Genomic DNA, 27,634 nt, shown 5'->3' on the forward strand with positions numbered 1-27,634 from the left:
TTTAAGGCAATCTATTTTCAATACTTTTGTCTGCCAACAAACGTAGTGTCCAATTACAAATCATGTTCCTGTATCTCTTAAGTTGAGATGTAAGCAGCTGTGAATAAAAGCTAAAATGGTTTTACTATCAAACCCAAATATTTTCAGTCGACAACAAAATTACAAATATTGGACTCATGCACTGTTACAATGTTTTTGAAGGGGAGTATAAAAGTTATTCAGCAGCAGTTTGACAGAACAGAAACCTTTGAGCTCAATAGAAAAACAGTAAAAAGCTATTCACGTAATTTACAGTACCTATGACCGGCTTATGCGGGATGTCACTGAGAGGCAGAACTTCATTGCAGCAGGGAAATGTGCGGGAGAAGTCATACTCAATGTACTCTGCTATGGGATCAACTGCACGCTTTTCAGACTCTCCCAACATCGCACCATTGAGATCCATCCGAAGAAAACTGAGCACATTTCCTGCTTTTTTCCCATGCTTACAGAAAAATGTAGTTTTTGAATTAGAGGTTAGAGTGCTGAATCAACAAGGCAAAAATAATATTTTTGTTTAAAAAAAAAGCAAACAATATCGTCCTGAACTAGTGCTAAGATCAATTATTTAACTAATTTGTTTCTTTATATGAGGAAAACAGTAATAAAAAACCATTAATTTTCTGAGCTGCTTATCCTTGCAAGGGTCGCAGGACTACTGGAGCCTATCCCAGCTGTCAACGGGCAGGAAGCAGGGTACACCCTGAACTGGTTGCCAGCCAACCGCAGGGCATCTTGAGACAAATAGTCGTACTCACAATCACACCTGGGGGCAATTTAGAGTGTCCAATTAATGTTGCATGTTTTTTGGGATGTGGGAGGAAACCGGAGTGCCCAGAAAAAAAACCCACACAGGCATGGGGAGAACATGCAAACTCACACAGACCTCATAACTATGAGGCCAACACTTTACAGCTGAACCACCATGCCGCTGCAGTAATAAAATGAATATTTAAAAAAGTAAAAAAAACTCATCAAACATTTATTCATTCTTTTTCATATTGCTCATCCTCACAAGGGTTGCGGGGGAGGGGGGTGGGCTGGAGTCCACACCAGCTGGCTGTGGGCAAAAGACGGAGCACACCCTGAACTGGTTGCCGGCCTATTGCACGGCACATATAAACAAACCATTCCAGATCGTAATCACACTCAAGGGCAATTTAGAGTTTTCAATTAATCTGCCATGTATGTTTTTGAGATATGGGAGGAAAATGGAGTACCCAGGCAAACCCTGAAGGTAAACAGTCTTAATTTACCATGTTGGTTGCACGAGTGATAGTTATTTTGATGTCAAAAATATTTTCTGTCTTCTCGTCAATAGACTCCATTATTCAAGGGAAACTGTGAAATCACCTGTGAATGAAGTCATGAAATTAGTATGGACCCTCAGTATTGTTGCTGCAGCGTAAATTACTTTTTAATACCTTTAAGATAAAATGGTAATTAATTTAAATGTCACCTTACCTATATTTGAAATCCAATGCTTCAGAGATCAAATAGGGGCAATTTATCACTGCTATAAACTTGGATTTGTCGGCATTATTCAACAATCCTGTAAGGGGACACATTGAGAAAACAAATTCTTGTAGAGGAGATCACATGGTCGAACACCATCATACCAAAGCTGTTGGAGACATTTCCGACTTTTTAAGAGAAGTACCCCCCCCCCTCATCTACATGGTCATATTTTGTGATTTTCCACAAACAGGATTTTCGGTTCTGAGCTTTGTATACACTAGTTGCCCCTAGCAACCTATGATTTCCTTCTTGCGAGTTTTGCGCTCAAAGCGGATTCAGTTTTTGTGTTGCAATAAATAAAAGTATTTATCGTGAGTTACTCGTTATACAAATTTCTCACAAATGACCGCAGCAAAGTGTCTCACGTAAAAGTCCCGACGCCATATTATTCAACAAACATGGTTCATATTCAGGCATACCATCACATGAAACTTCAGTTGGAGCTCACCGAGAATGCCCTTTGTGCGTGTGTGTGTGTGTGTGTGTGTGTGGTGTGGGGTGGGGGTGGGGGTCCAAATTAACGATCGGTGACGCCTATTACAAACCATACTCAAACATAAGAGTTTCATGTGCCTGCGAACCTAAATGCGTTTTCGTGTTTACATTAGTGAAAGTAAAAAAAAAAAATAAAAATGCGGTGAAATAAGTACACAAGGAAAATATATAAATCCGTTTTATACATCACCTATACAGTATAAAATACCCATTTTGATCACTTGGCACGGTAGTCATTGGATCTAAGAAGAAGACAAAAACTAGCCAGTGCAATCTTAATTTGCTCAAGCAATTATAACAGTGCTCCTGTTCTCATACATAAATATTGCTGTAAAAGTAACAAAAACAAACAAACAAAAACCCATAAATTAGTCAATAAAAACAAGTGAAAAGTATATAATAAGATTATGTTTATTTCACATTTGACATTTACAATGTGAAGTTGGGGTTAGGTAACCACCTTCTCATAAATAAGGGCATGATTTTGCAGTATCTTCCTTCTCTGAATCAGTCATTGCTTCATGTTTCAAGTTCCAATCAAAAGCGTACCCGCAGTTGACTTCATATATACCTCTGAATTACAATATTTATTATAAAAAAGTAACAGGGATAGCTAATTTGACAAACTAAAGATGAAGTAGAACTAGATATTTTCAGTTTTAGGGAGTAAATGTTATAGTCAGCATAAAAACAAATACTCAAGCAAAATATCTATTTAAGTACGGTAACGATTTATTTGTACTTCATGACCTATGACAAAGAATGTATATAGCATATAAAACAAGACATTTTAATGCTCTGAAATTTCATGGGGGTGGGGGGTCATTCGATTGGGTAGTGGGTAGTGTAGTTTTGAAGTACAGAACTGCTCTTAACTATCTCATCATTATGAGCAAGTTCCACCTCGACAAACAAAAATACATTATACAGTACTAAAGTAGCATTCTAGAATTGAATTAGGATTGCAGTTCGGGCCTTAAAATAAAACGCTTTATGCAGCTAGTTACAGTGGTTGAAGAAATTAAGTACATGACAAAGGGTTAAAACAAAAAACTTCGAATCCAAAAGAACGTTTTGATTTAGCTCAAAGACTGCAAGTGTTGCTCCTTTTCGCTATGTAGCCTCCGTGAGAAAGAGGGCGCTGTGGACTGTAGTTTCTGTAATGGAGGCATGGCTCTTGAACTAACTACTTCCGGGAGTTGGAGTTCAATGATTTTGTCACCTGTGCGAGAGATAGAACACTATTTTGGTGTTTAGCTGGCATCTGCGACTGTTGCTAAGATGTCATACAACTACGTGGTTACAGCTCAAAAACCCACGGCGGTCAATGCCTGCATCACAGGTAATTGTCCGGTGTTGCTGTTTTTTTTTCCCTGAAACACTACTTCTGCACGTAGCTAAACTCCCGCGTTACACGTCCAAAGCGGCCAGGTTGTTGCGAATAGCTCTTTTTTTTTTTTTTTTTAAATAATCTTTGTTTACCTGTTTGGCTCTTCGTTCAACGTTCAATGTATTGTGGACGTTTGGTTTCTCACACCCGATCGCGGAAATCTGTTGATGACGCTTATATTTTAACGTCAACATACTTGGAAGTAAATAATCTTTTCCAGATTAAGTACACAATACTCAGGATACCGCTTATCTATTTAATTTATCAGCGCCTTTGAAAAGATGCGTTTTACAGTACTTAAAGGTCCATAAAGGCTACAGCATATAAAAGTGGTGAATCGGTATCGTCGCGTGGAGCAACCTACACCTACTTGAAATAAAAATATCTTTAAACGAGAATTTATTTCTACAAACACGTGTTTCGTATTTGTTTCAACATTTAGTAGAATCGCACCTATGAATTTCATTTCAGCAGTAGCAATAATTTTATAACAAATATCTGAGTCATGTTCATCCCTCCATTTTCTGAGCTGCTCATCCTCACGAGGGTCACAGGACTCCTAGAGCCTATCCCAGCTCTCATCGGCCAGGAAGCAGGGTACACCCTGAACTGGTTGCCACCAATCACAGGGCACATGGAGCCAGACAACAGTCACACTCACAATACCACTTAAGGGCAGTTTAGAGTCTCGAGTTAATGATATTTTTGGGATGTGTGAGGAAACCGTAGTGCCCAGAGAAAACCCACGCAGGCACAGGGTGAACATGCAAACTGCACACAGGCACGGTCAAGATTTGAACCCCGGTCCTCAGAACTGTGAGGCCATCGCTTTATAGCTGTGCCACCGTTCCACCGAGTCTTGTTTAATTTATCAAGATCTAATAGCTGTTCCAAAATTAAAATCATAAGATTTGACCAATTTTTAATCATTTTTTTCCACATTTAGTTTTGGCCTATTTTGTGTTGGTGGGGGTATCAGTTTATCATACATTGCACCTATAAGTATCATCTGACAATCAACAACTAATTCATGACACATATTAATTGTGAAAGATAAACGGATCAATTGTCAAAAAAAAACTTTTTAGTCATTCCTTGGTCTAACACATGTCTTCATATATAAACAAACGGCATGTTATGTTTTGATTTTACAGGCCACTTCACCTCTGCAGAGGACCTTAATTTGCTAATAGCAAAAAACACAAGGTTGGAGATCTACGTTGTCACTGCTGAAGGACTCAGACCTGTCAAGGAAGTGGGCATGTATGGCAAGATTGCTGTCATGGAGCTCTTTAAGCCCAAGGTAAATATTTATTTGAGCTCTTTTTACTGCACACTGTACGCTGCAATAATTTACTCCATTGTCAAAATGCACCTTATGTATCCATGCACAGTGGACACGACTGTTGTTTCAAGATGACATTTCAAGATCCCGAGATATCAGATGTATATGTTTATAATTTTGTGAAAATATTTAACAAGCAAACAATTCCAAAACATAAAGAGGTGAAAAACAGAGTCGTGAAACATGTGTGGAACCATTTTGTATATTTAATCTTTAATTGCAGGATCCCAAAGTAGCCTTTGTTTCAGCACTTTTCTTGTCCTCTGTAGGGTGAGAACAAGGATCTGCTATTTATTCTCACATCAAAGTACAATGCGTGTATCCTTGAATACAAACAGAATGGCGACAGCGTTGACATCATCACTCGTGCCCATGGGAATGTCCAGGTGGGTGATCAGTAAAAAAGAATGTTGTCTTGATTTGGTCATATGGATAACAGTATGTACAACATATGTACATGTATAACAATTCCCTCTGATAGTTTTTTAAAAGGCTTCACCAGTCCACGTAAAAGTCAAACATAACTTGTGCACAGTACAGTGTTCCCCCGTTATTCGCGGGTGTTATGTATTTACAGCCCCCTGAATAACAAAAATCCATGAATAATCGACACAGTATTAATACACACTGTTTACACCAGTGCTTCTTAATTTTTTTCTGTCACGCCCCCCATAGCAAGAAGAAAACAATTAGCCTTCCCACGACTATAAATATTATCATTCGTCTATAAAGTTATATGTACAGCTCTGCATAACATTGTATCCTTATTGACATTAAAGAAAAAAAAATAAATTAGAAATATTGTTCAACTTACAACATAGAATAACTTTTTTTACATTGTTTTTAGTCTGTAACGTTTAAGCACACAAATTTTCTCTAAATTAAAAAAATATCCTTGTTTGAACTGTAAACATTTTTGACAAACTTATTGCACCATTTGATAGTGAAAAATAAAATGAAATAAAATTAATAAATAACTTTTAATTCAGTTCAGTAACATTAGCTTTGGAGCACAATCTATAAAACACTAACTTTCAAGCCAAAAATGAATAAATCTGCTATGTCGTGGGTTTTTTTGCACTGAGCAATTGGGTACGGTACCTTGTATGATGCGAACAGTGCTCGCTGGTTTGCTGAAGTGGCTTTCACAAAGCGGGATGATTGTCGGCAATATTCGTTACGTTTTCGCTTAAAAGAAAAAAATCCATCGTTTTATCAGCATGACTGGGGTGTAATGTCCTTAAGTGGCGCATTAATTTATTTGGCTTCATGCGGTCCGCTGGGAACTTTTTTTTCTTTCTTTCCTCATCTCCCACTGTCAAAACAGGGAAGCCAAGCGCTACATACGCTTCGTCATATTTTCTCATTTTAAGTTTTGGGTGACTATTTTGTGTCATTGTCTTCGTGTGTTTCTGCGTTTCTTTTCATCCCTGTTAAACGATGCATTGTTGTGTCGACAAGCGATCCTCTTAGTTTTAGCTGTCCCGCATTTTCAAGCTTGTTTATCCTTAAAATGAGTGGAATTCTCTAGCCACCGGCGTCTATGTTTCCCAAGTGGTGAGACCAAGATTGATTTGTCCATCTTGTCGAAATTTTCCGTGACTTTGGAGCAAAGAAGCACGAAACGAGCAGCAAAGCAATAAAGGGTTACGTACTTTAAATAAAGGGTTGCTTTCGTGTGCGGCGTGGGTTTTGGCATCACTTGACCCAAAGCGCATTCCCTATTGGTGAAGCGGAAGTAATGCCGTTTGCGGAAAAACTACAATGATAGTTAGCTGACTCTAACAACAAAGTTTTTAAGCTTGCAATACATGGGCTGTCGGGGGTTTTGTGGTAGCCAGCTTGCGACCAGGTTACAAATGTTATGAAGGAAAAAGACTTGGGGCTGCTATCAATCCATCCATCCATCCATCCATCCATCCATCCATCCATCCATCCATCCATCCATCCATTTTATTTATTTATTTATTTTTTATTTATTTATTTGTTTGTTTGTTTATTTATTTATTTTTGAAAATGGTGTTAAGCTGTCTTTGTGCCCGAACTCTTCATATGAAGAAAGAAGGTGTGGACAAAAAGTGCTGCACCCCTTGTGGTGCATGTGGGTGGGTCCCTTGCTCAACAGGACTTATTTTCTTATTACTTACTTATTTTCTTCACTGTATCTCAAACATCTAGTTGTAGATAAGTTAGTAACCAGCCAACACTGCTTATTGCTTGAACATGAGATGACACCATGGAGCTACGTATATGCATATATTATTCTTCTCTCATGTTCTCTGAGTACTGAGTACAAAAAATTGGTCAAATTTAGAACTCTAGGACTTTAGAGACAGACTGCATATTGGTTGTAAGCATTGTCACCTTTGAAAATATAACACTACATTTTGCATCTTAATAATACTGAAAATGTGATTTCATTCTGCTTAAATAAAATCTTGCAAATGAACTTTTTTATTTCCAGGATCGAATTGGGCGGCCCTCAGAGACTGGTATTATTGGAATTGTTGACCCTGAATGCCGTATGATTGGCCTGCGGCTATATGATGGATTGTTTAAGGTGATCCCTTTGGACCGGGACAATCGTGAGCTTAAGGCCTTCAACATCAGACTTGAGGAGCTGCAAGTTATTGATGTCCACTTCCTGTATGGCTGCCAGGCCCCAACCGTGTGCCTCATCTATCAGGTAGACTTTAGACTTTTTTAGGCAGTACTGTATATTGGGATGTTCTGCAACTTTCGATGTTTAACGTAGACAGTGATCCGATGGCCACCACTGGTCGGGCCACTTCCTAGCTCCAGACGCTGGCCTAGATTACAAGTTCACCGAATATTTCTGGCCACTGAAAAAAAGCCTAGAAGCTGAATTTTCATTCCCAAAGCAATACATACTGCCGTTAGTGGCAAGATAGCAAAACCATGGAATGGTGGCGAGGAACAAGTGGAGCAACACTAAGTGAAGCCTCATTGCCAAATTTGTATGTCCAATAATGCACAGACATGCACTAACAATAACTTTATTCATCATAGAAGAAAACGAAGACACCTGCACGTGCCCCAACACCATGACACTTTACAGCACTGTGCCATCACTTTCATAACATTTCTTTGACTAATGCCTCCAACCAGTTTGTGTAAAGTACAGAGGTGGGATGAAACGAAATACTTGTGCTGTGTTACTGTCCTTATGTAGAATTTTCAGGTGTCAGTACTCGAGTATTTATTTTTCTGCCAATTTTTTATTTTCAGTCCTTACTTTTTAAACACAAATACAGTGGTATCTCTACGTACGAAAGTCTCTACTAATAAAAGAATCAGGGTACAAAAAGCCTGGCCAGAAATTTTTTGTCTAGTTCTAAAAGAAGTTCAGGATACGAAAGGGGGGGAAAAATGGTATAGGATTCAACTGAACATAAACATCCTGTACTATTTCTAATTTTGAAAGTAGTGCGACGGCGCTGCTCTCCCATTGGGGTCCGCTGGAGCACTTTCCTGGCATCACATCGGCTAGAAGAGATATTTATCTTTAGCCATGACGCACATCCTGTCTCTTGGTATGTGTGGTGCAATAGAGCAGCTCCCCGTATTGGCTAGCACGTAGCATCTTCCTGCATCTCCTCCCTCCATTGGCTAGGCGCTACGCCAATCTTTTTTTTTGTGGGGGGGTGTGTGTGTGACGTCAATCTTTACCCGTGACGCACTTCTTGTATGTCCGTCACCGAATACATTATCATACACTTGCGCATACTCGACAACTTCTTCGCGGATTTAATCATCTATTTTCACAATGGGCCCCAAGAAATTGATGGCCAGTGCCAGTGAGCAAAAGAATAGAGATGTTTTGGCCATCAACACAAAACAAGAAATTGTCGAGAAATATGAAAAAGACATGTGCATGTGCCTTTGTGCTGCTACTCAACTTGAGAGGTTCGAAGTGGAGGTTGAACCTGAAGTTGAGGAAATTGTCTTGCTGAGAATGGCTAAAGAGGACATCAACGAGTTGGTTCACCATGAGATCTTTCGACGGAGAAGCGAGGACATGCAACACACAATGCAGGAGTAAACTTCCACAAGCTGGGTTCCTACGAGTCAGGGAATTTCTGGAATATCGAGGGAAGAAACTTTGCCTTTTCCAGGTCTTGGAAAGTCCGGTAAATAAAAAAATATTTGGCTTGGGTCAGGGAATGTCATGGGATTTTCAGTCACTGTGACTTAACAGGTGCGATCGCACTCGCAAATCTGCACAGTCGAGCACGAAAAATCTGGTAAAATTTAACGAGTAGAAATACATAAACATTCTTAGCCAATCCAGTGCGGTGAACCACAGCCAGACTTTTTTTTTTTTTTTCCAACATGGAAGCCCACGGTCTCCTGATAGTTTACCTGACCCCCCCCCCACCTCCTTTGGCTCTTAAAGATGTACACTCATTCCAAACACCATTGAACATGCTGCTGGTGTTTATTCTCGATAATAATGGTAAAAGTAAAAAAAAAGTGCTGTTGCTTTAATGAATATCGGGGTATGTAAATAATAGAAGAAGAAGTGGTGAAACTGGATTATATTTTCTATTTTTTGAGTAAAAAATGTCTGGTCTGAAACCAACGTAGAAAGTACACGATGAGATGGTGTATAATGTTAAAATTCCACCTTGGCACAGCCTGATAGAAGATGAAAGCATGGACAATACAGTGCATAAAAAGCTAATTCTGTATTTTAAATACAGGAGACCTCATAACATTAACCTTAAAACTGGTTGGTAGCATAATTCAGCTTTCAACATGCATTGTGAAAGATATTCTGCAAGCAATAATTCAATTTTACACCAAGAAAAACTGACGGGGATATCATTGTGGGTTAAAAAAAAAAAAACAACAAACAAAGTTGGATGCATCATTTAAAATTTACAGTTCATAGTTGGCTTGGTTTGGTTGGCAATGTATTTTTTTGTTTGACATTTTCATTGTAAGTTTTTCAAAAACACAAAATTTTTCTTAAAAATGTTCTGATGGGAATGTAAATGCTGTAATCTGAATCTTTGAATGAGGCATGCAACTTCAAGGGATGACACTGATCTGACCAGTGCATACGTCTGATGTTGCTCACGGTTGTCAAAGGGGGTGCTCACGTTTGCTCAGACATGTAAAAAATTTGCGGGCATGTTGGTTGTTGGCAAGTTTGAAGCCCAAGGCTTGCTTGCATCAAGCCTTCGTAACTGAAGAGTACTCTTACCTTACAACACAGCAGATAAGAAACCACTTACGAGCATGCTTTACTCCCATGTTGTAGTGATGGGATAAGCAAACTCGAAGTCGAATGGCTTTGTAAAAGCATGCCCATGTCCCTGCTGATTACATGCAAAGCAACAATACTTTTATACACTTGTAATTATAGTTTATATTTTTAATAACCATAAATTTCACAGTCATTATGATGCACCTACTCCATTGTGAAGCTTTGGCACTTATTTACGTGGCAACACGTGATCATATAGCTGAAATATTGCAGTCTGCCACAACCAGTCAATCCAATATTAGTCATGGAATTTTGTATTGAGTAACTGGAAAGTTATGGAAAATTCATGGCATTTTGATTCTCTGGAAGTGTAAGAACCCCGCACAAGCTTCTTACAGTACTCTTCTGAAATCCTGGCCCATTCCTCCTGATGGAACTAGGGTAAGTGAGTCAGATTTGTTTGTTATCTTGCTTGCACACACCTTTTCAGATTTGCCCACGAATTTTCATTGGGATTCGGATCAGGGCTTTGTGATGGCCACTCCAAGACCATTGACTTTGTTATCCTCAAGCCACTTTTTAACCATTTTTGTCAGTATGCTAAGCGTCGTTGTCCATTTGGAAGACCCATTTGCACCCAGGTTTTAGCTTCCTGACTGATGTCTTGAGATGACCCCTAAATATCTCCATAAAATTATCTTTTTTCATGATCCTATTATATGAATCTCTCCAGTTCCTGCTGCAGCAGGACAGCTCCACAATATGATGCTGCCACCTCCTTGCTTCACAGTTCATGTGGTGTTCTCAGGTCTACAAGCTTCCCCCATTTTTCTACAGATGTAACATTCATCATTATGGTCAAACAGCTCCACGTTAGTTTTAGCAGACCATAGGACATGTCTACAGAAGTTAAGATATTTGTCTTGGTGTATTTTTGCAAACTGTATTGTTATTTTTTTTTGTTTCCTTTGGAGTAATGGCTTCATTGTCAGTGAGTGAGGTTTCAGCCCATGTCAGTGCTGGACTCATTTCACTGATACTTTCTTATCACCCTTATCCAGCATCTTCACAAGGTCTTTAGCTTTTCTTCGCTAGTTGGTTAGCACATTTCGGACCAGAACATGTTCATGGCAGGGACATAGAGCCTGTCTCCTTCCTGAGCGGTGTAATTGCTGGACATTCCCACGATGTTTATACTTGTGTATAATTGTATGAACAGATTAGCGTGGCACCGTCAAGCATTTGGAAATTGCATCCATGGATAAGCCAGATTTGTGGAGCACCACGATTCCTTACTTGATTTTCCCATGATTTCTAACAAGGAAGCAGAGTGTTTAAGGCGACAAATGAAATGTTTTTACACAGTGTAAACTTCTGTCTTCGACTGTTTATATTACGTCCAGACCTCAATCCAATTGAGATGACGTGGCATGACCTCAAGAGAGCTATTCGTACTTGACAACCCAGGAATTCTTCTCAGCTGCAACAGTTCTGGAAAGAGTAATGGTCAAAACTGTTTCGTGATCCTTTTTCAGGTCTGATCTACAACTACAGGAAATGTTTGATTCAGGGTCAAAAAGTTAATAAATCCAAAGGTTCACTTGCTTTTCGCCATTCCGCCATTTCCTGTGAATTTCTACATTTTCAATTACAGTATGAAAACGTAATTGTCTCTGTGGTATTAGTTTAAGCAGAATCTGCTTTTTGTGATTTACATGAAGCTCAGCATACATTTGATGACCAATTTATGCAGGAATTTAGGAATTCCCCAAATTCTTCCCACTACATTATATTTTCACTTAACTCCTGTGGCTAAAAGATTACAGATTGTGCATTAGTTAAGAAAACAATCAGATGACAGTACAGCAGTTGCTGACCAAAATATATTTTGTAGCTGTTGCTCAGGTCTTACTGAAATCGAAGACTTAAGGATAACATTTTATCTCCACAACCTAGTGTAAATTTGTCTTTTGACATCTGCCTGTCCTCTGTTGGTCGGTCATATTCTATAGGACCCCCAAGGGCGCCATGTCAAGACATACGAGGTTTCTCTGAGGGAAAAGGAGTTCAATAAGGGCCCCTGGAAACAGGAGAATGTCGAGGCAGAAGCTTCAATGGTCATACCAGGTACTTGGGTCATTTTGATTTCACTGTTAACCAGTACAATCAGTAAAGGTGTTTACACACCACACTTTTTTCATGGGATAAGGAGCAGGACGGCGCAGGGATGACAGGGATACTTTATTAGGATTCCCACATAGTTTCCAGGCAGGAGACATGCCAAGATGATTTCAAGCTGTATCGCAGAAAGGACAGGCTGAACAGATGTAATCCCATCCCAAACATGCATCAAATTTGGATAAAAATGTAAACAGAAATTTGTTATGCTTTGGTGTAGGGCAAGGGTTGGGGCTAAGGTGATTTAGGTTAAGGTTAGTATTAGGTTGGGTTAGGGTAAGTGGGAAACATACAGTAGTAATCTTACCACATTGTCGTATCTTTTTTTTTTGTCTAGAAGCAGTGGGGCTTGTTCTATCGAGAAACAAAAGCAGTCATAGAGCAGTGGCATGTGTCCTGGAGCCAGTAATTATAGAACAGTGTGTGTCCTGTCTGAAAATTATGTGGGAATTCTTATAACATGACAAGGACGTGGTGCAAGTTTGCTTATATTTGTTGCTGGATGCTGATTGACCGAACAGGAAGAAGCCCGGTGCAGTCACTGCCGATTTCAATCAATCAACCAAATAAATTTATTTGTCCCTAAGGGGAAACTTAAAAGGGCATGACAGCCGCTTAAAGGTTATACAATAAGCACAATTGCATATTTGAATGAAAAAGAGGGAAAATACATACACAAATGAAAACACGTAATATCACATAATAATATCCCTCCTTCCATCTTCTACTGCTTTTTCAGGTCGAGTCGTGGGGTCAGTAGCTTTAGCAGCGAGGCCCAGACTTTTCTTTCCCAGCCACTTAATCCTTCCAGGGGCATCCCGAGGCGTTCCCAGGTCATCTGAGAGACGTAGTCTCTCCATCATGTAGTGGGGTTGTACCCGGGGTCTCTTTCCTGTAGGACGTGCCCAGAACACCTCACCAGGGAGGCGTCCGGGTGCGGAACATTGTCCACTTGGACTCAATGTACCCTGTTCCCCTCCTCCCCCCAAACATGAGCAAAGTTCTGTCGGAGGTCTGAGTTGAAACTCCATCTGACAGGGGAATCTGACAGCTGATCCCAGCAGACCCTCACAATACGTTTGGCGCTGCCACGTCGGACCAGCATCTTCCCCTACAAGTGGCGCGAACTCACCACCTGGTCCTGATGAGTTGACAGCTTAGTGCCTCTCTTCATGTGAGTGTCCAAGACATATGCCCGCAAGTCTGATGACACGACCACAAAGTCGATCATTGAGCTGCGACTTGGGGTGTTCTGGTGCCAAGTGTACATATGGACACGCTTATGCCTGAACTCAGTGTTTGTCATGGGCAATCCATGACAAGCACAGAAGTCCAGTGACATAACACCGCTCAGGTTCCGATCGGTGGGGGCGTTGTGTTATATTTTATTATCCATTCATTTTCTTAGCCGTTTATCCTCACGAGGGTCGCGGGGCGTGCTGGAGCCTATCCCAGGGCAGGAGGAAGGGTTCACCCTGAACTGGGTGCCAGCCAATTGCAGGGCACATGGAGACAAACAGCCGCACTCACGATCACACATGGGCAATTTACGCTGTCCAATTAATGTTGCATGTTTTTGGGATGCGGGAGGAAACAGGAGTGCCCGGAGAAAACCCACGGGGAGAACATGCAAACTCCACACAGGCGGGGCTGGGATTGAACCCGGGACCTCAGAACTGTGAGGCCATCGCTCTCCAGCTGATCCACTGTGCCTCCATATTTTATTATAATTTTTATTATTAAAAATGCTAAAACATTTTTTTCCACTCTCAACCATCCTGGTACATCCAGAGAAGTGAAGTTGTGGCTCCATTGCCGAGACTTTTTTTTTTCTCTCATCACGGGACATCACTTCATGTCCTGTGTCTCACGGTTGAGGACACCAGGACATTATTGACAAGATTGAGTCCTCAATTTACTCATTTTTTTTTTCTTTCCACAACTCGACTTTGCCAAAACCTCTCACTATTTTCACTCTGAAATCACTCCGCGGTGAGCGGAGATGAATCGAAAGCATTTAATATTTTTAAATTGTTGGTCACCTGCTGAGGCCCAGTGCTGTGCCGTTGTCCTATTACAGCCGTTAACACAATGAATGAGTTGGTCGATGGTGCTTTGTGCAGTGTGAAAATGCCATTAATAGTTTCATTCATGAAATGTACTTTTAAACTCTTAAACACATAGTTATCACACACTTGTTAATTTTTCCAACAATCTTTAAAACATGGCTCCAAGACTGTCTCTATATGGTTGAATATATGTACTGTATGACTTTGCTGTGCTTACATTTTAGTGCCAGAACCTTTCGGTGGTGCTATAATCATAGGACAAGAATCAATTTCTTACCACAATGGAGACAAATATTTGGCGATTGCACCACCCACTATCAAGGTAATTGTATACATTATATGGTAAATGTATCTGGTATGGTTGTGTTGTATGTGAAAAGGATTTGTTTTTGGATATGTGAAAATTTTATTAATTATTTTCTCTAATTGATGGCGTAGTAGTTGAGGCTAAAAGGAAATTAACATGGACAATGCTTCAGCCACGAAATACTTTAAATATGTTTTTATTATACTGTTCTAGTCATCTTTACCTATCATTGTGAAAACCAGGAATGTAAATGAAGTATTTTCCTTTACTGGTCATCTTTTAAGATCGACATCAAATAATAATTAATAATCTTTATTTTAACCTTGTAAACTTAAGAACTCCGATTTTGTCAAAATTTGAAGAGCATCTTTAGCAAAAGACTGACTTAATAAAATTAAAATCTTGAGAGGTAGACTGCTGCAATTCATTGAAGGGGGTGCTTGCAATGCCAGCAGATAAAAGATCTTTTTTTTTTTTTTTTTTTTTAAACATAAACATGTGGAGTAGGCATTTGTTGAAGCACAAGATTAAATAACAAAGTCTGATGCTGGATATTTTGCTGTCATTTTTTTTAAATCTTGTTTGTCCTTATTACAGAGAAAGGGCAAGTGTTAATACTCTTAATCTCAAAACATTTTACAACCCCCTCTCTCTATGGACAAGTTTTTTTTACTCTTTGTTGTATAACCACATTTTTGGTATCATTTGCTAGGGTTGAGTTTTGTTACAAGAGTTGTTGTAGGGAAGGACTAGAATAGAAGACGCACTATACAATATGAACTAATAGTAATTCGTTAATTCATCAACCAAAAGGTTTAGTTCAAGCCCTTGTTTCCCACTGGATGTAACGGTTTCACTTATCTTTGTTTTGTGGTTCCCATAATATTAATTCTTTGCACAAGTTTGACCTTTTTAGTATTTTACCAGATCCACCTTCCTTGTAGTTTTATTGACGTAACATCTTTGTGCTTGACTGCAGCAAAGCACTATTGTCTGTCACAACCGAGTGGACCCGAATGGATCACGCTACCTGCTGGGAGACATGGAAGGGCGCCTTTTCATGTTGCTTCTGGAAAAAGAGGAGCTAATGGATGGAACGGTTGGCCTCAAAGACTTGCATGTGGAGTTGTTAGGAGAGGTACTACATTTTCTCATGTTACAGTGAAGTCACGTTTATTGTTGGGGGGGTATGTACCCGACACTTGTACATAAGTATAGAGGAAAATGAAAGAATACCATTTTATAAATATATGTTGCCATCTAGAGGTGATGAAAAAGTGCTACACGTTAATTTCAATATGCCACCGCCCCTATAGGTTATGAGAAAGGTGTACACTTTCATTATAATATGCCAGCGCCAGTTCGATGCTATGAAAAAGTTGTAGCCTACACTTGCATTCCAATATGAGTGGTGCGTATGACAACATATGTACATTTTGTGATCGTAAGTTTCCATACCGTGGCAGAATTTGAATTTATTTATTTTTTTTCCAAAATACGACTGATGACTAAACATCCACCCATCTGTCCATTTTCTTTCCCGCTTATCCTCATAAGGGTTTGGGGGCATGCTGGAGCCTATCCCAGCTATCAACGGGCAGGAGGCAGGGTACACACTAAACTGGTTGCCAGCCAATCGCAGGGCACATAGAGACAGACAACAATCACACTCACAATCACACTTAAGAGCTATTTGGAGTATCCAATTAATGCACGTTTTTGGGATATGGAAGGAAACCAGAGTGCCTGGAGAAAACCCACGCAGGCTTGGGCAGAACATGCAAACTCCACACAGGCGGGGCCGGGATTGAGGCCGGCTTCTCAGAACTGTGAGGCCAACGCTTAACAGCTGCGTCACCGTGCCGCCACCAAACAAAAAACTTCATTCATTTGTGGTTATGATTTATTTGATATGGTTTTCTGAAATGCTTGACATTTCAGTTTTTATCCCATTTAAATGAAACAAAATTTTTCACAGGGCACTTCATGTTGTCTTTAAAGTATTGTGCCCATCTTATGAATTCTGCCTTGGTAATCAAACATATGAACATTTCAGCTGTTTTTTGACTCACTAAATAAACGTAGGGCTGTGAATTTCAAAGTAAGAGCAGGTAAATAGTGTTACATTTTCAAATAGTGTTTCAGACTAATTAAAAAAAAAACCTACAAAATACTGATACTTTGTTTTGATCACACACAGTTCTCCGAATAAGACGGGAAGTGTTTGCTTCAAGCTGTTTGTCTCTCCCAGTTAATTTACTTTAAAACTGATAAATAAAATCAAAGGACAGACAGTCTGTATTTAAGTAACAAAATGTTCAAACAAACTGCTAGCTTGCTAGAACAAACTTTCAAACAATTGTTACATTAACACACATAGAGTAGCAACAACTCAAGCAAGATACAAGGTTACTCACAGGCATATATTTCCTACTCTGTGGTAAAAACTATAAGTGGAGTTAAGTTCGGGATCTTATATGCCTCCTCTTGCTGTTTTTCATACATTACGCTGTATAGTCTTGAAGTAAACCTCAGTGCTAACTGGCAGGTTGTGGTACAATGTTATACGACTCTGAAGTTGCACAACTCTAAAATCGTATTTGCCTATAGTGGGAGACATGAAAGATGAAATGTGACGTAGCAGAGGTTCACTATATCGCTCATTTATTCTTTGTCTGACTGTACTATGCCAATCTCCCTCTTCCCTGGAATTCCTCCCATCACTTCAAGTTACATAGTCACCATTTCTGTGGCTTAGGTTTTTGCCGGCATCCCCATTCTCTCAAGGCTCCTTTTCTTACTATAGGGCTATAGGCTTTTAAGTGTTTTATCGCCTTAACAGATCCTAATGGATTTTACCACACTTGTATGGAGGATGTGACAAATCATTATTTCTTTGCCTGCTGTCTGGGTGTCACTTATCAATTTTAAAGTGATTTAGACAATGTCTGCACGTCAGAAGCAACCTTTAAAGCGAAATCTTATGTGAAAGGCAGACAGCTCTGGTTTTTAAGACTTTCACTCATGATGTGCCAAAGAGGCTAGTTAGTAAATGCTGTTTTCCAAGTCCTGTGAGTGATCCTGGAGCTAGAAGCTATCAAGGGGAGTGGCACTGCTGAACTAGAGACAGATTGCTTTTTTAATTATCTGCTTTATTGTTGGGACCAGTCTGCTCAGCCAACAGACAGCAGCATAACTGCATTATCATGTCCAAAAAAAATAACTCAATCGTACATTAATTAAACACAGTATATTAGTGTATAGCATTTTCTGCCCTTAGATACAGCCATTTCAAGCACTTTCCTTGTCATATGTTTTCTGTAAGACATCACATTAAACAATTTGATGGGCTCACTACTTTTCAAACATTAAACAAGGTTATTATTTTTCTCATATCAAGCAACTAATTTAATTAAATTAACATGCTAGATTTGTACTCACTCACAAGTCTGGATGTGTTGCTTCAGTTCAGCCATCGGCTATATTTAGTGTTTTTACTTTTTTTTCCCATGCATATGTAGGAGAAAAGATGATCAAAGTATTAAGAAATTGAGGTGTTTTTGTTTCTTTGCTCTGACAGACATCCATTGCTGAGTGTTTAACGTACTTGGATAACGGTGTGGTCTTTGTGGGCTCCAGACTCGGTGACTCCCAACTGGTAAAGGTAAGCGACACGTTACTGCTGTTTCAAGACCAAGAGATTTAAGAGCATTCACCAGTTTTGCACCCCAAACATAGTAAACAAATACTACTGGGACATTGTACACCTTAAAAATGTTTTTCAGTCTTTCTATTTAAGGATTTTTCCATTTCATTGTCTTTATTTTTACATTTAGCTGTGCTTTTCATCAACAGCTCAACGTTGACAGCAATGACCAGGGCTCATATGTGGCTGTCATGGAGACGTTCACTAATCTGGGGCCCATAGTGGATATGTGTGTGGTAGACCTGGAGAGGCAAGGCCAAGGCCAGGTAAATCCTAAATCAAATATTGCACGTATTTATCATTATATATCATTCATCATTTGTATTTTCAATTGTGGTGAAGCTAAAATTAACATTTGGACGATTATTGATTCAATAAATGGCACATTAAACAAACCTATTTAATAGCAAATACAGTGAAGAAAATATGTATTTGCGCACACTGCTATATTGGAAGATCTCCCACCTAAAAATCATGGAGCGGTCTAAAATTTTCATCCTAGGTGGATGTCCACTGTGAGAGAGATAATCTAAATAGAAAAACCCAGAAATTAGAATGTATGATTTTTAGTTATTTATTTATTTATTTAAAACTGTATTTGTGTGGTACAGATCCAAATAAGTATTTGAACACCTGAGAAAACCAATGTTAGTATTTAGTACAGTAGCCTTTGTTTGCAATTACAGAGGTCAAACGTTTCCTGTAGTTGTTCACCAGGTTTGCACACACTGCATGAGGGATTTTGGCCCACTCCTCCACACAGATCTTCTCTAGATCAGACAGGTTTCTGGGTTGTCGCTGAGAAACACGGAGTTTTAGCTCCCTCCAAAGATTTTCTTTGGGGTTTAGGTCTGGAGTCCGGCTAGCCCACGCCAGAACATTGATATGCTTCTCACGGAGCCAGTCCTTGGTTTTCCTGGCTGTGTGCTTCGGGTCATTGCCATGTTGAAAGACCGAGCCACGACCCATCTTCAATGCTCTGACTGAGGGAAAGAGGTTGTTCCCCAAAATCTCACAATACATGGCCGCGGTCATCCTCTCCTTAATACAGTGCAGTCGTCCTGTCCCATCTGGAGAAAAACACACCCAAAGCATGATGCTACCACCCCTTGCTTCACAGTAGGGATGGTGTTCTTGGGATGGAACTCACCATTCGTCTTCCTCCAAACAGGGTTAGTGGAATTATGACCAAAAAACTTACATTTTGGTCTCATCTGACCACAAAACCTTCTCCCATGACTCCTCTGTATCATCCAAATGGCCATTGGCAAACTTAAGACGGGCCTTGACGTGCTGGTTTAAGCAGGGGAACCTTTCGTGCCATGCATGATTTCAAAGCATGAGGTCTTAGTGTATTACCAACAGTCACCTTGCAAACGGTGGTCCCAGCGCTTTTCAAGTCATTGACCAAGTCCTGTCGTGTAGTCCTGGGCTGATTCCTCACCATTCTAAGAATCATTGAGACCCCACGAGGTGATAGCTTGCACGGGGCTCCACTCTGATTTGAGATTGACCACATTTTTCTTTGGTGCATCATATTGTTCAAGCATATTAAGCATAGTAAAAGAGCAAATAAGAGCACCACTCTGCAGAATTGTTTCAACTCTGCCATATTGGAGGGTTTTCCTGCATGAACTGCCCGTTTAAGGTCACACCACAGCATCTCATTTGGATTTAAGCCCAAACTTTGACATGGCCACTCCAAAACCTGAATTTTTTTTCATTTATTTTATTTTTTTTAAGCCATTCAGATGTGGACTTGAATGTGTGTTTCTGGCTCATTTTCCAACTGCATAATTCAAAAGGACTTTAGTTTGAGGGCACGAACTGATGGCCGGACATTCTCCTTCAGGAGTTTCTGGTATACAGCAGAATTCATTGTTCCATCAATTACAGCAAGTTGTCCTGGTCCTGAGGTAGCAAAACAGCCCCAGATCATCACCCTGCGACCACCATGCTTCACTGTTGGCGTAATGTTCTTTTATCAATTGCTGTCATTTTTTACGCCAGATTTAATGAGCATATACCTTCCAATGACGATGATGCGTCAGTCCACAGAATGTTTCGCCAGAATTCTTGAGGATCATCAAGATGTTTTTTGGCAAATGTGAGACAAGCCCTTGTACTCTTTGGTGACAGCAGGAGGATTTTGGACCAGTGTGTTTCTTATGGTAGAGTCATTAACACTAACCTTAAAGTCCTTATCCAGAAGAAATATATTTGATTTGTCTATCATACAAATGTAGCTAAAATTTCAGAAAAAAAATGTTTTTAAAATTCTCAACACAACAGAAATGAAATAAATTAGCATCAAAGTCAGTCTCAAGATTTTGTTTGAAATGTCGCTTAGATTCAGCAAGTTCCGGTGCTCTCCAGAATGTGAAGTCAAGTCACGACAACATTTAGCCAGAGAGTGAAAATGCTAGCAAAGATGGTGAGGAAGTGTGTTGCATATGGCTGTTGTGTGTCAATCGCCGACGGAAGCAGCTTACATGAATGGCTGAAAGATGAACAGATGGGCAGGTTATGGACCAGGTTTGTGAAGACAAAGCAGGTGCATTGGGCTTACAAATCAAACTGGACAGTAATATGTTCCAAGCATTTTACGGAGGAGTGCTTTGAAAGCCTGGTACAGCGTTCACTTGGGCTTGGTAGCAAATAAGTACATATGTGTTCAATTGTTTAGTTTTGACGAGCATCTACCTCATTTTAAATGTAAGTACAATAGCGATACAGATATATATGTCAGCTAATATCTGTATCCATGTGATGTTTAGGAGGTGGCTACAGTGTACAAATTGTACCTTGTATAAAGTTAGTGTACTGTTGACACTAAGGTCTTCCTCAAATTCGACTAGGGCAGTGTGTGCGCTCAAATTTTTGGTGGATTATTTAAAATATGGGCTAAATGCATGTAGATAAACATAAACGTGAGCTTTAAACTCTGAACGATACCGAAGGTTTCGATTTTTGTTTTACGCCGACTCCATCGCTAGTACAACAACAAGAACAACAACAAACGACTCACTGTTGTGTGCAAATAGCATCAGACGTTTAAACGTCTTTGAATTAGATTATTTCGTCAACAAGATGTACGTAGATTTCTTGAGGCACCTACCGGTCTGTGTTTAGGGTGCGAAGTTCCATGTCAACTTGGTCAGGTCTCGCCGAATCCTGTTCTTGTGTGGCATTCGTCAACTCCAGTTCGAACATACGTATATGGTTAAGTTAAAACCGCAACTGGATGGAATGTTTTCGGAATATGGGAAAAATAAGAAAATTCCTCCTCTTCAGTTCCTATCTCTTCCACAGAGCATTCCATAAAAACTTATTCATCACTGCTGTCTATCTCCTCGAGATCGCACTTGCAGCTTGTGTGATTGTGTAGGAAGCCATTTCTGTAATGCGGTTGTCTGCGTGACGTCACACGGAAGCAGCTTCAACAGAGCCTCGGTTTGAAAAAGACATGGGAGGCATTCGGATTCCAAAGAAAATGTGCACTTTGGCGCTAATTTATTTCATTTCTGTTATGTTTAGAATTTTTTAAATATTTTTTTTTATAAAAATTAGCTATGTTTATGTGATATACACATAAAATATAGGCTCTCTGGATTTAACCTTTAACTGAGGCCAGCAAGGCCTGCAAGTTTTAGATGTTTTTCCAAGGTTATTTTGTGACCTCCTGGATACATAAGTTGTTATTGGAGTAATTTAGTTCTTCGTCCACTCCTGGGAAGGTTTGCACTGTTCCCAGTTTTCTCTATTTATGGATAATGGCTCTGACAATTGTTCGCCGGTGCCCCAAAGCCTTGGAAATGGCTTTGTAACCTTTTCCAGATTGATGGATTTCAAGCCCTTTTTCCCCCTCATTTCTACTTGAATTTGTTTGGTTCATGGCATGATGGATTAAGCTTTCCAAAATTTGTGGTTAGTCACAGTGACTGTGATTTAACAAGGTGGGGAATTACATTTTCACAGAGAGAGAGGTTTTTTTTTGTGCCTTAACAAATTGAATTGTCAATTGTCAAAACTGCTTTTTGTATTTCCTTTGGTTGTCTCTGATTGGCCAATCATGAGCGATGAGCTCCGTGGCTTTACTTACCCTCGCAGCAACTTTCTTTAATCTGTGCTTGGCAAGCTATGAAGAGGTGCTGCACGCGGCAATGCACAGGTCACCTGTTGCAACACGGACGTTGTTGACGAGAGAATAAAGTGGGTTTAACGTGAAGATCTCTAAAGTGTGTATTAACTTCACCTTTGTTTCTTGGGTCCCACGATGCAGTGTGATACTTGGTATAGCAAAATGTCCGTGTTACAACAAACAGATGCTCATCTTGGATTTTATTATGAAATGCTACTATGCTTTTGCCATTCCTCCCCTGCTCCCTCTCACCCCAGTTTGCCATCGCATTTTACAACCGTTTGTGTTCCCGCTTCTCATCCAAACACCTTAAATTCCGCATCTAGCCTTCAGTGACATAAGTGACGTCACATACGCCCTTGCCTGATTCTTTGCGAGCTTCTTTGTGATAAAACACATTTGCGGTTTTGCTTTTCAATATTTTTTTGATCCGCAAAATCTTTATTTTGACCCAAAAATTGCGATGCAAGACCACTTCATTCGAGACTTACATACAAATGTAGTGAAGCAATCTTGGATATCTTTGGATGCAGATTCACCAGGCTTTATGTGTCCCTGCTCATTTGCATCTCAGATGTGGCACGCACATGAAACGAGATCCTTGAATGTAATTTTGGGAATTTAATGTGCAGATCTCAAGAGTCAAAATCAAACCTCAGCTTTCTCCCAAAACTTAGGCTATAACATTTGTATTCATGTAGATGATGATTGTGATTTTGTTGGTTTAAGGTGTGTGTGTGTGTATTTGTGTGTGTTAGCATGAACTGTATGATAAAATGTATACATTCAAATTTAGAGACATAAATTTATATGTACCATATTTTTTGGACTATAAGTCGCAGTTTTTTTTTCATAGTTTGGCTGGGGGTGCGACTTATTCTCCAGAGTGACGTATATGTGAAATTAATAACACATTATTACATCCAGCCATCCATTTACCGAATAGCTTATCGGTTATTTTCCACACTGACAATCGTAAGAGTGAGGGTGCTCTAGGCCTGTGTAGCCGCACCTTTTACTTCTGAAAATTCAGCATTCAAACATTAGCTATAACTTATAACAACTGAGAAGGACTGAACAAAAATGCTATTGAAGAGAAAATCATATTCTGCAAATTATTTTAAATAACATTATGATGTTGCAAACAATGATGGCAAAAGTACTTTTTACGACTGTGACTTGTGGTGCTTCATATGCCGTTAGATTAAGCTTCATGCAGGCGTTGAGACTTCCATCCGTTTATCGTGAATGTAATTCAATTTGATCTGTCATCATGATGGTGAACGGTTCTTGCCGACACAGGCATGTCTTTTATTCATTTAATCATCTTCTTTTTATGCAAAGTTGGCAAAATGTTTATTGGCAACATTGAGGACGAATGCTTTAGCATACTCCCCATCTTTGAACGTAGACACACAGCAGAACCCTTCCTCTCCACAAAGGCTGTCCATTCTTGTTGAAATCTTCGGTGGTATTTGTATTTTTTTTTTTTGAGCAACCTTGGTCAAAAGTGTTTCCATAATTGCGTCGTTGTTCCAACACAATATGTGCTCGACCTGAAGCCTGCGAACTACGGCAACCCCACAAGGACAAACCTCTGCGTCATTTACGTTGCCCGCATGACAGAAATCACATGTACAGTATGTCCTTATGAGGGCTCCGTGAGCCATGATGTAACCACCAAAAGAGCCAGGTATGGCTCGGATGACTGATGGAGTGCACAGCTTCCGGGTGAATCTGCCATGCAACTTTCCGGGAAGTCATTGGGTGGCTCGACAAAGTATGGGCTTCCGTGACAACGAAAACCATCCTGTCGGGATTCAGAAAGCCTGGAATAGGCTAGTTGTATTTGTAACTGATGATGAGTCTGACGTAGGCGATATAGAAGAGGAGGCGGCGCGTTGTCTACCTCTGGAGTTGGCGGACTTGTTTAGACCCAGGATGAAGATTGCAATGGATTTTATTTAACGGGTATTTAGAGTGACACGTATGGTTTTGGTAAACTTCTTTGTATGTTATTTATGCTATAGTTATCGGAATAACTCTTATGTTATGTTAACATACCAGGCACGTTCTCAGTTCTGTCATGTAACATAAGCATACCATTCAACCTGTTGTTGCCTCTATTCCATTTTTATTTTAAATTGTTCGGCATGTAATTTTAAATGCCATGTCTGTTCTTGGTGTTGCATTTGTCAAATAAATTTCTCCCAAAATCTCGACATATACTGCAGTGCGACTTATATGTTTTTTTTCTTCTTTTTTATGGATTTTATGGCTGGTGCGACTTGTATTCTGGAGCGACATGTAGTCCGGAAAATACTTATTTGTATTGCAGCATGTAAGAAAATGGACATACAGTTGTACAAATACTCAAAAACATCTGGTAAACTAGATTGAAATATATATCTATTTCTATGCAAACAAGCTAATATAGTCTCTAGCCCCTCCTCTAGGCTTACGTGTGTTTTAATTAATAACTTTCAGTTTTCAGACTGTGCTGTGTGTTCGTCTTTTATGTTTTATCTCCAGAAATGTACACTTATTAATTTGCTTTTTTAAGTGGTATTCGTTCAAAATTTTGTCTTCCTTTATCTGTCATTGTGTGATCTCCATATTTAACTCAATTTATATGCTGTCTCTCACTCTCCTGCTACATTTCTCTGGCGCCCAGTCTTTGCTTACCAAGTGTGATGTTTCTTTGATTGGCTCAAGGTGTTTAGGACGCCCTCTATCAAGCTATTTAATTTTTTTCATTTACTATAGTCTTTTCTGCCTGGCATTTATTAATTATGCACACATGTACGGAAGTATTCAGACCCCTTTTCAAAAAAAGTAAATCTGTTCTGGTATAAAAGGGGTACAGATTCTAGATTCTGCATGATTTAACAGCCAAACAGGACAAAGAAAACAAACAAATAAAAACTGGTTAGAGTGTTGGCCTCACATTTCTGAGGACCGGTGTTCAAATCCTGACCCCACCTGTGTGGGGTTTGCATGTCCTCCCCATGCCTGCATGGGTTTTCTCCAGCACTCCGGTTTCCTCCCATACCCCAAAAACAACAATTAATGGGAGACTCAAAATTACTTGTAGGTGTCACTGTGAGTGCGCCCGTTTGTTTTTTTTCCATGTGCCGTGCGATTGGCTGGCAACCAGTTGAAGGTGTACCCCACCTCCTGCCCAATGTTAGCTGGGATAGGCTCCAGCACTCCCAGGACCCTTGTGAACATAAGTGGCTCAGAAAATGGATGGATGGCTAAAATGAAATTGCTGATTTCCACTCAGGGTAAAATTGCTGGGTTTTTGGTTGTATCTTACAAGCAATGTCTAGTTTATAGTCTACAATCTGATAGTCCAATCAGAATGAAGAGAGAGAAGTATTTCCTTACATCAGCGTCTTGGATTTAGGGACAAATCTTATAAAAATCAATACCAACGAAGTATTACCTGTGACTGTTTTAATCAAGCTTGTTGTTTTCTATAAACCTTTTATTTTTCTATAGCATCTAGCATCTCATTAAGCTTCATAGTTAACTTCATGTTTATGTTTTCATTTGCTGCTTTCAGCTGGTTACATGTTCAGGTGCATTCAAAGAAGGCTCTCTTCGGATCATCCGCAACGGTATTGGGATTCATGAGCATGCCAGCATTGACCTGCCAGGAATCAAAGGTTTGTGTGTTTTGTCACCTCCACTTGAAACTTTGACTTTCTGAGAGCCTAATTCTAGCCCTTACATAACAGTAGAGCCACTTGATTCTGCACAGCTGTGTGTATCCCTTTGCCAAAACACCAGCTTGTACCTATCTAAGATCTATATCGGTGTGGTAACAGATGGCTCTGTTAGGGGTCTAAGCTAAGTATAATCTAAATATCTCGGAAAATTGCCATTTGAAAACGTTTATTTTTTAATAACGAGCAAGCTTCACTAGTGCTTAATGCTTAATTTCCAGGTGAGTGCTAGCATCCATCAGACTTGATCATGTTGGACATTCCTAGTTGTTCCCCCCCATCACGACAGTTTGAAAACCACTACATTACACGGAGCTTGTGCACCCTGAGAGAAACCTGTACTGTACTATATAAAGGCTTCTTTATACTTCTGTGGGCAGCGACTGCGCTGATATCACTGTGGCTATGTTCCCAAAGTTTGCCGCATTAAACGTAACTTCAACTAAAATTATAATTATTGTGAAGTATTTTGGGAAACACAAAACAGTGGTCATAATGTCCTTTGTAGATGAACAAAGTCACGTGACGTATACCACCACTAATGTAGCCGCATGGACTTTCATTGTTTAGTTTAGCTAAACTAAGAAATTCAAAATGTAGATGCATTATGTTACATGAAAGTATTATTTAACCTCCTGCTCATTTATCTGGAATTACAATAATTTGCTTAGTATAATAATTCCATTAAAATGAATGTCGTGGCTTTTTTTTCAATCTTTTTTTTTTTATTCATTGTTATAAATAGGTTGCTTCAATTGGTCATTTATACATTTTGAGTAGTTCAACATATGTACTGTGCTGTCAAATTTAGACAAAAAAAAAAGATATAATTTGTCTGTGTGTGACTGAGTGAATCGCCCGGGTTGGTTACTGATGTACTTAGAATAGTGGTGTGTAGGATGACTCTGGTAGCGGGTAGAGAGATTAAGAAGACAAAGGTAGAACAGAGAATCAGGTGGTGGAAGTTGAGGAAGGAAGAATGCCCTGTGGCCTTTTGAAAAGAGGTGAGACAGGCTCTAGATGGACAGGAAGAGCTCCCGGAAGACTGGAATACTACTGCCAAGGAACCCACGAAGCTCTCGGACGTTGCACCTGTGCAATCCATTTTTCAAACGAACCAGGTCTCTGGCAAGCTTTGGAAGGGTAAATCCATCCTCCTGAGTGTTCAAGCAATGTCCAGCAATGCAATGAGCCGCCATTTTGGCTAACATGAAGGAACAACAAGCTACCTTCCCAGAGGTAAAACTAATGGAAACAAACGAGTCAACGAGGGGGCGCCACTGTCCTTTACGTCACTTCCTGCTCCTTTTCAAAAACAAATCCTTCGAGAGCATTTTCATGGCGGGAGTTACAAAAAGCAGTATATGTCAAAATCATGTTTTGTGTTGAAAAAAACACATGGATCCATCTCGGCTGTCGTTTTTTTTTTCATGAATAACACACTAAAAATCATGCATTTCATGGCAGTGGCCCTTTAAGGCC

General features: G+C 39.7%; 2 protein-coding genes across 9 annotated transcripts in view; one reads left to right on the forward strand and one right to left on the reverse strand.

Annotated features, from left to right (window-relative positions):
• The window catches only part of cfap70 (cilia and flagella associated protein 70), a 36,685-nt gene extending 34,643 nt beyond the window's left edge, over nucleotides 1–2,042 (reverse strand). For 2 of the 8 annotated variants that reach the window (XM_061815229.1, XM_061815226.1), the window contains exons 1-4: nucleotides 1,977–2,030; nucleotides 1,504–1,591; nucleotides 1,296–1,392; nucleotides 298–484 (exon numbers count right to left, since the gene is read on the reverse strand). In XM_061815229.1, the coding sequence (XP_061671213.1) occupies nucleotides 298–484; nucleotides 1,296–1,367 (259 nt within the window). In that variant the 5' untranslated portion in view covers nucleotides 1,368–1,392; nucleotides 1,504–1,591; nucleotides 1,977–2,030. Of the gene's footprint in view, nucleotides 1–297; nucleotides 485–1,295; nucleotides 1,393–1,503; nucleotides 1,726–1,976 lie in introns of those variants that run through there. The other 6 variants (XM_061815228.1, XM_061815227.1, XM_061815232.1 and 3 more) reach the window with 6 other exon arrangements.
• Nucleotides 2,043–3,235: 1,193 nt separating this feature from the next.
• ddb1 (damage-specific DNA binding protein 1) overlaps nucleotides 3,236–27,634 on the forward strand; it is a 64,872-nt gene continuing 40,473 nt past the window's right edge. The window contains exons 1-10 of the mRNA XM_061815240.1: nucleotides 3,236–3,394; nucleotides 4,597–4,745; nucleotides 5,057–5,173; nucleotides 7,252–7,473; nucleotides 12,033–12,147; nucleotides 14,492–14,589; nucleotides 15,554–15,712; nucleotides 18,155–18,238; nucleotides 18,430–18,546; nucleotides 25,990–26,092. Coding sequence (XP_061671224.1) covers nucleotides 3,334–3,394; nucleotides 4,597–4,745; nucleotides 5,057–5,173; nucleotides 7,252–7,473; nucleotides 12,033–12,147; nucleotides 14,492–14,589; nucleotides 15,554–15,712; nucleotides 18,155–18,238; nucleotides 18,430–18,546; nucleotides 25,990–26,092 — 1,225 coding nt within the window. The 5' untranslated portion in view covers nucleotides 3,236–3,333. The remainder of the gene's footprint in view (nucleotides 3,395–4,596; nucleotides 4,746–5,056; nucleotides 5,174–7,251; nucleotides 7,474–12,032; nucleotides 12,148–14,491; nucleotides 14,590–15,553; nucleotides 15,713–18,154; nucleotides 18,239–18,429; nucleotides 18,547–25,989; nucleotides 26,093–27,634) is intronic.

Source organism: Syngnathoides biaculeatus, chromosome 3 (genome assembly GCF_019802595.1).
Source record: "Syngnathoides biaculeatus isolate LvHL_M chromosome 3, ASM1980259v1, whole genome shotgun sequence".
NCBI classification, from domain to species: Eukaryota; Metazoa; Chordata; class Actinopteri; order Syngnathiformes; family Syngnathidae; genus Syngnathoides; species Syngnathoides biaculeatus.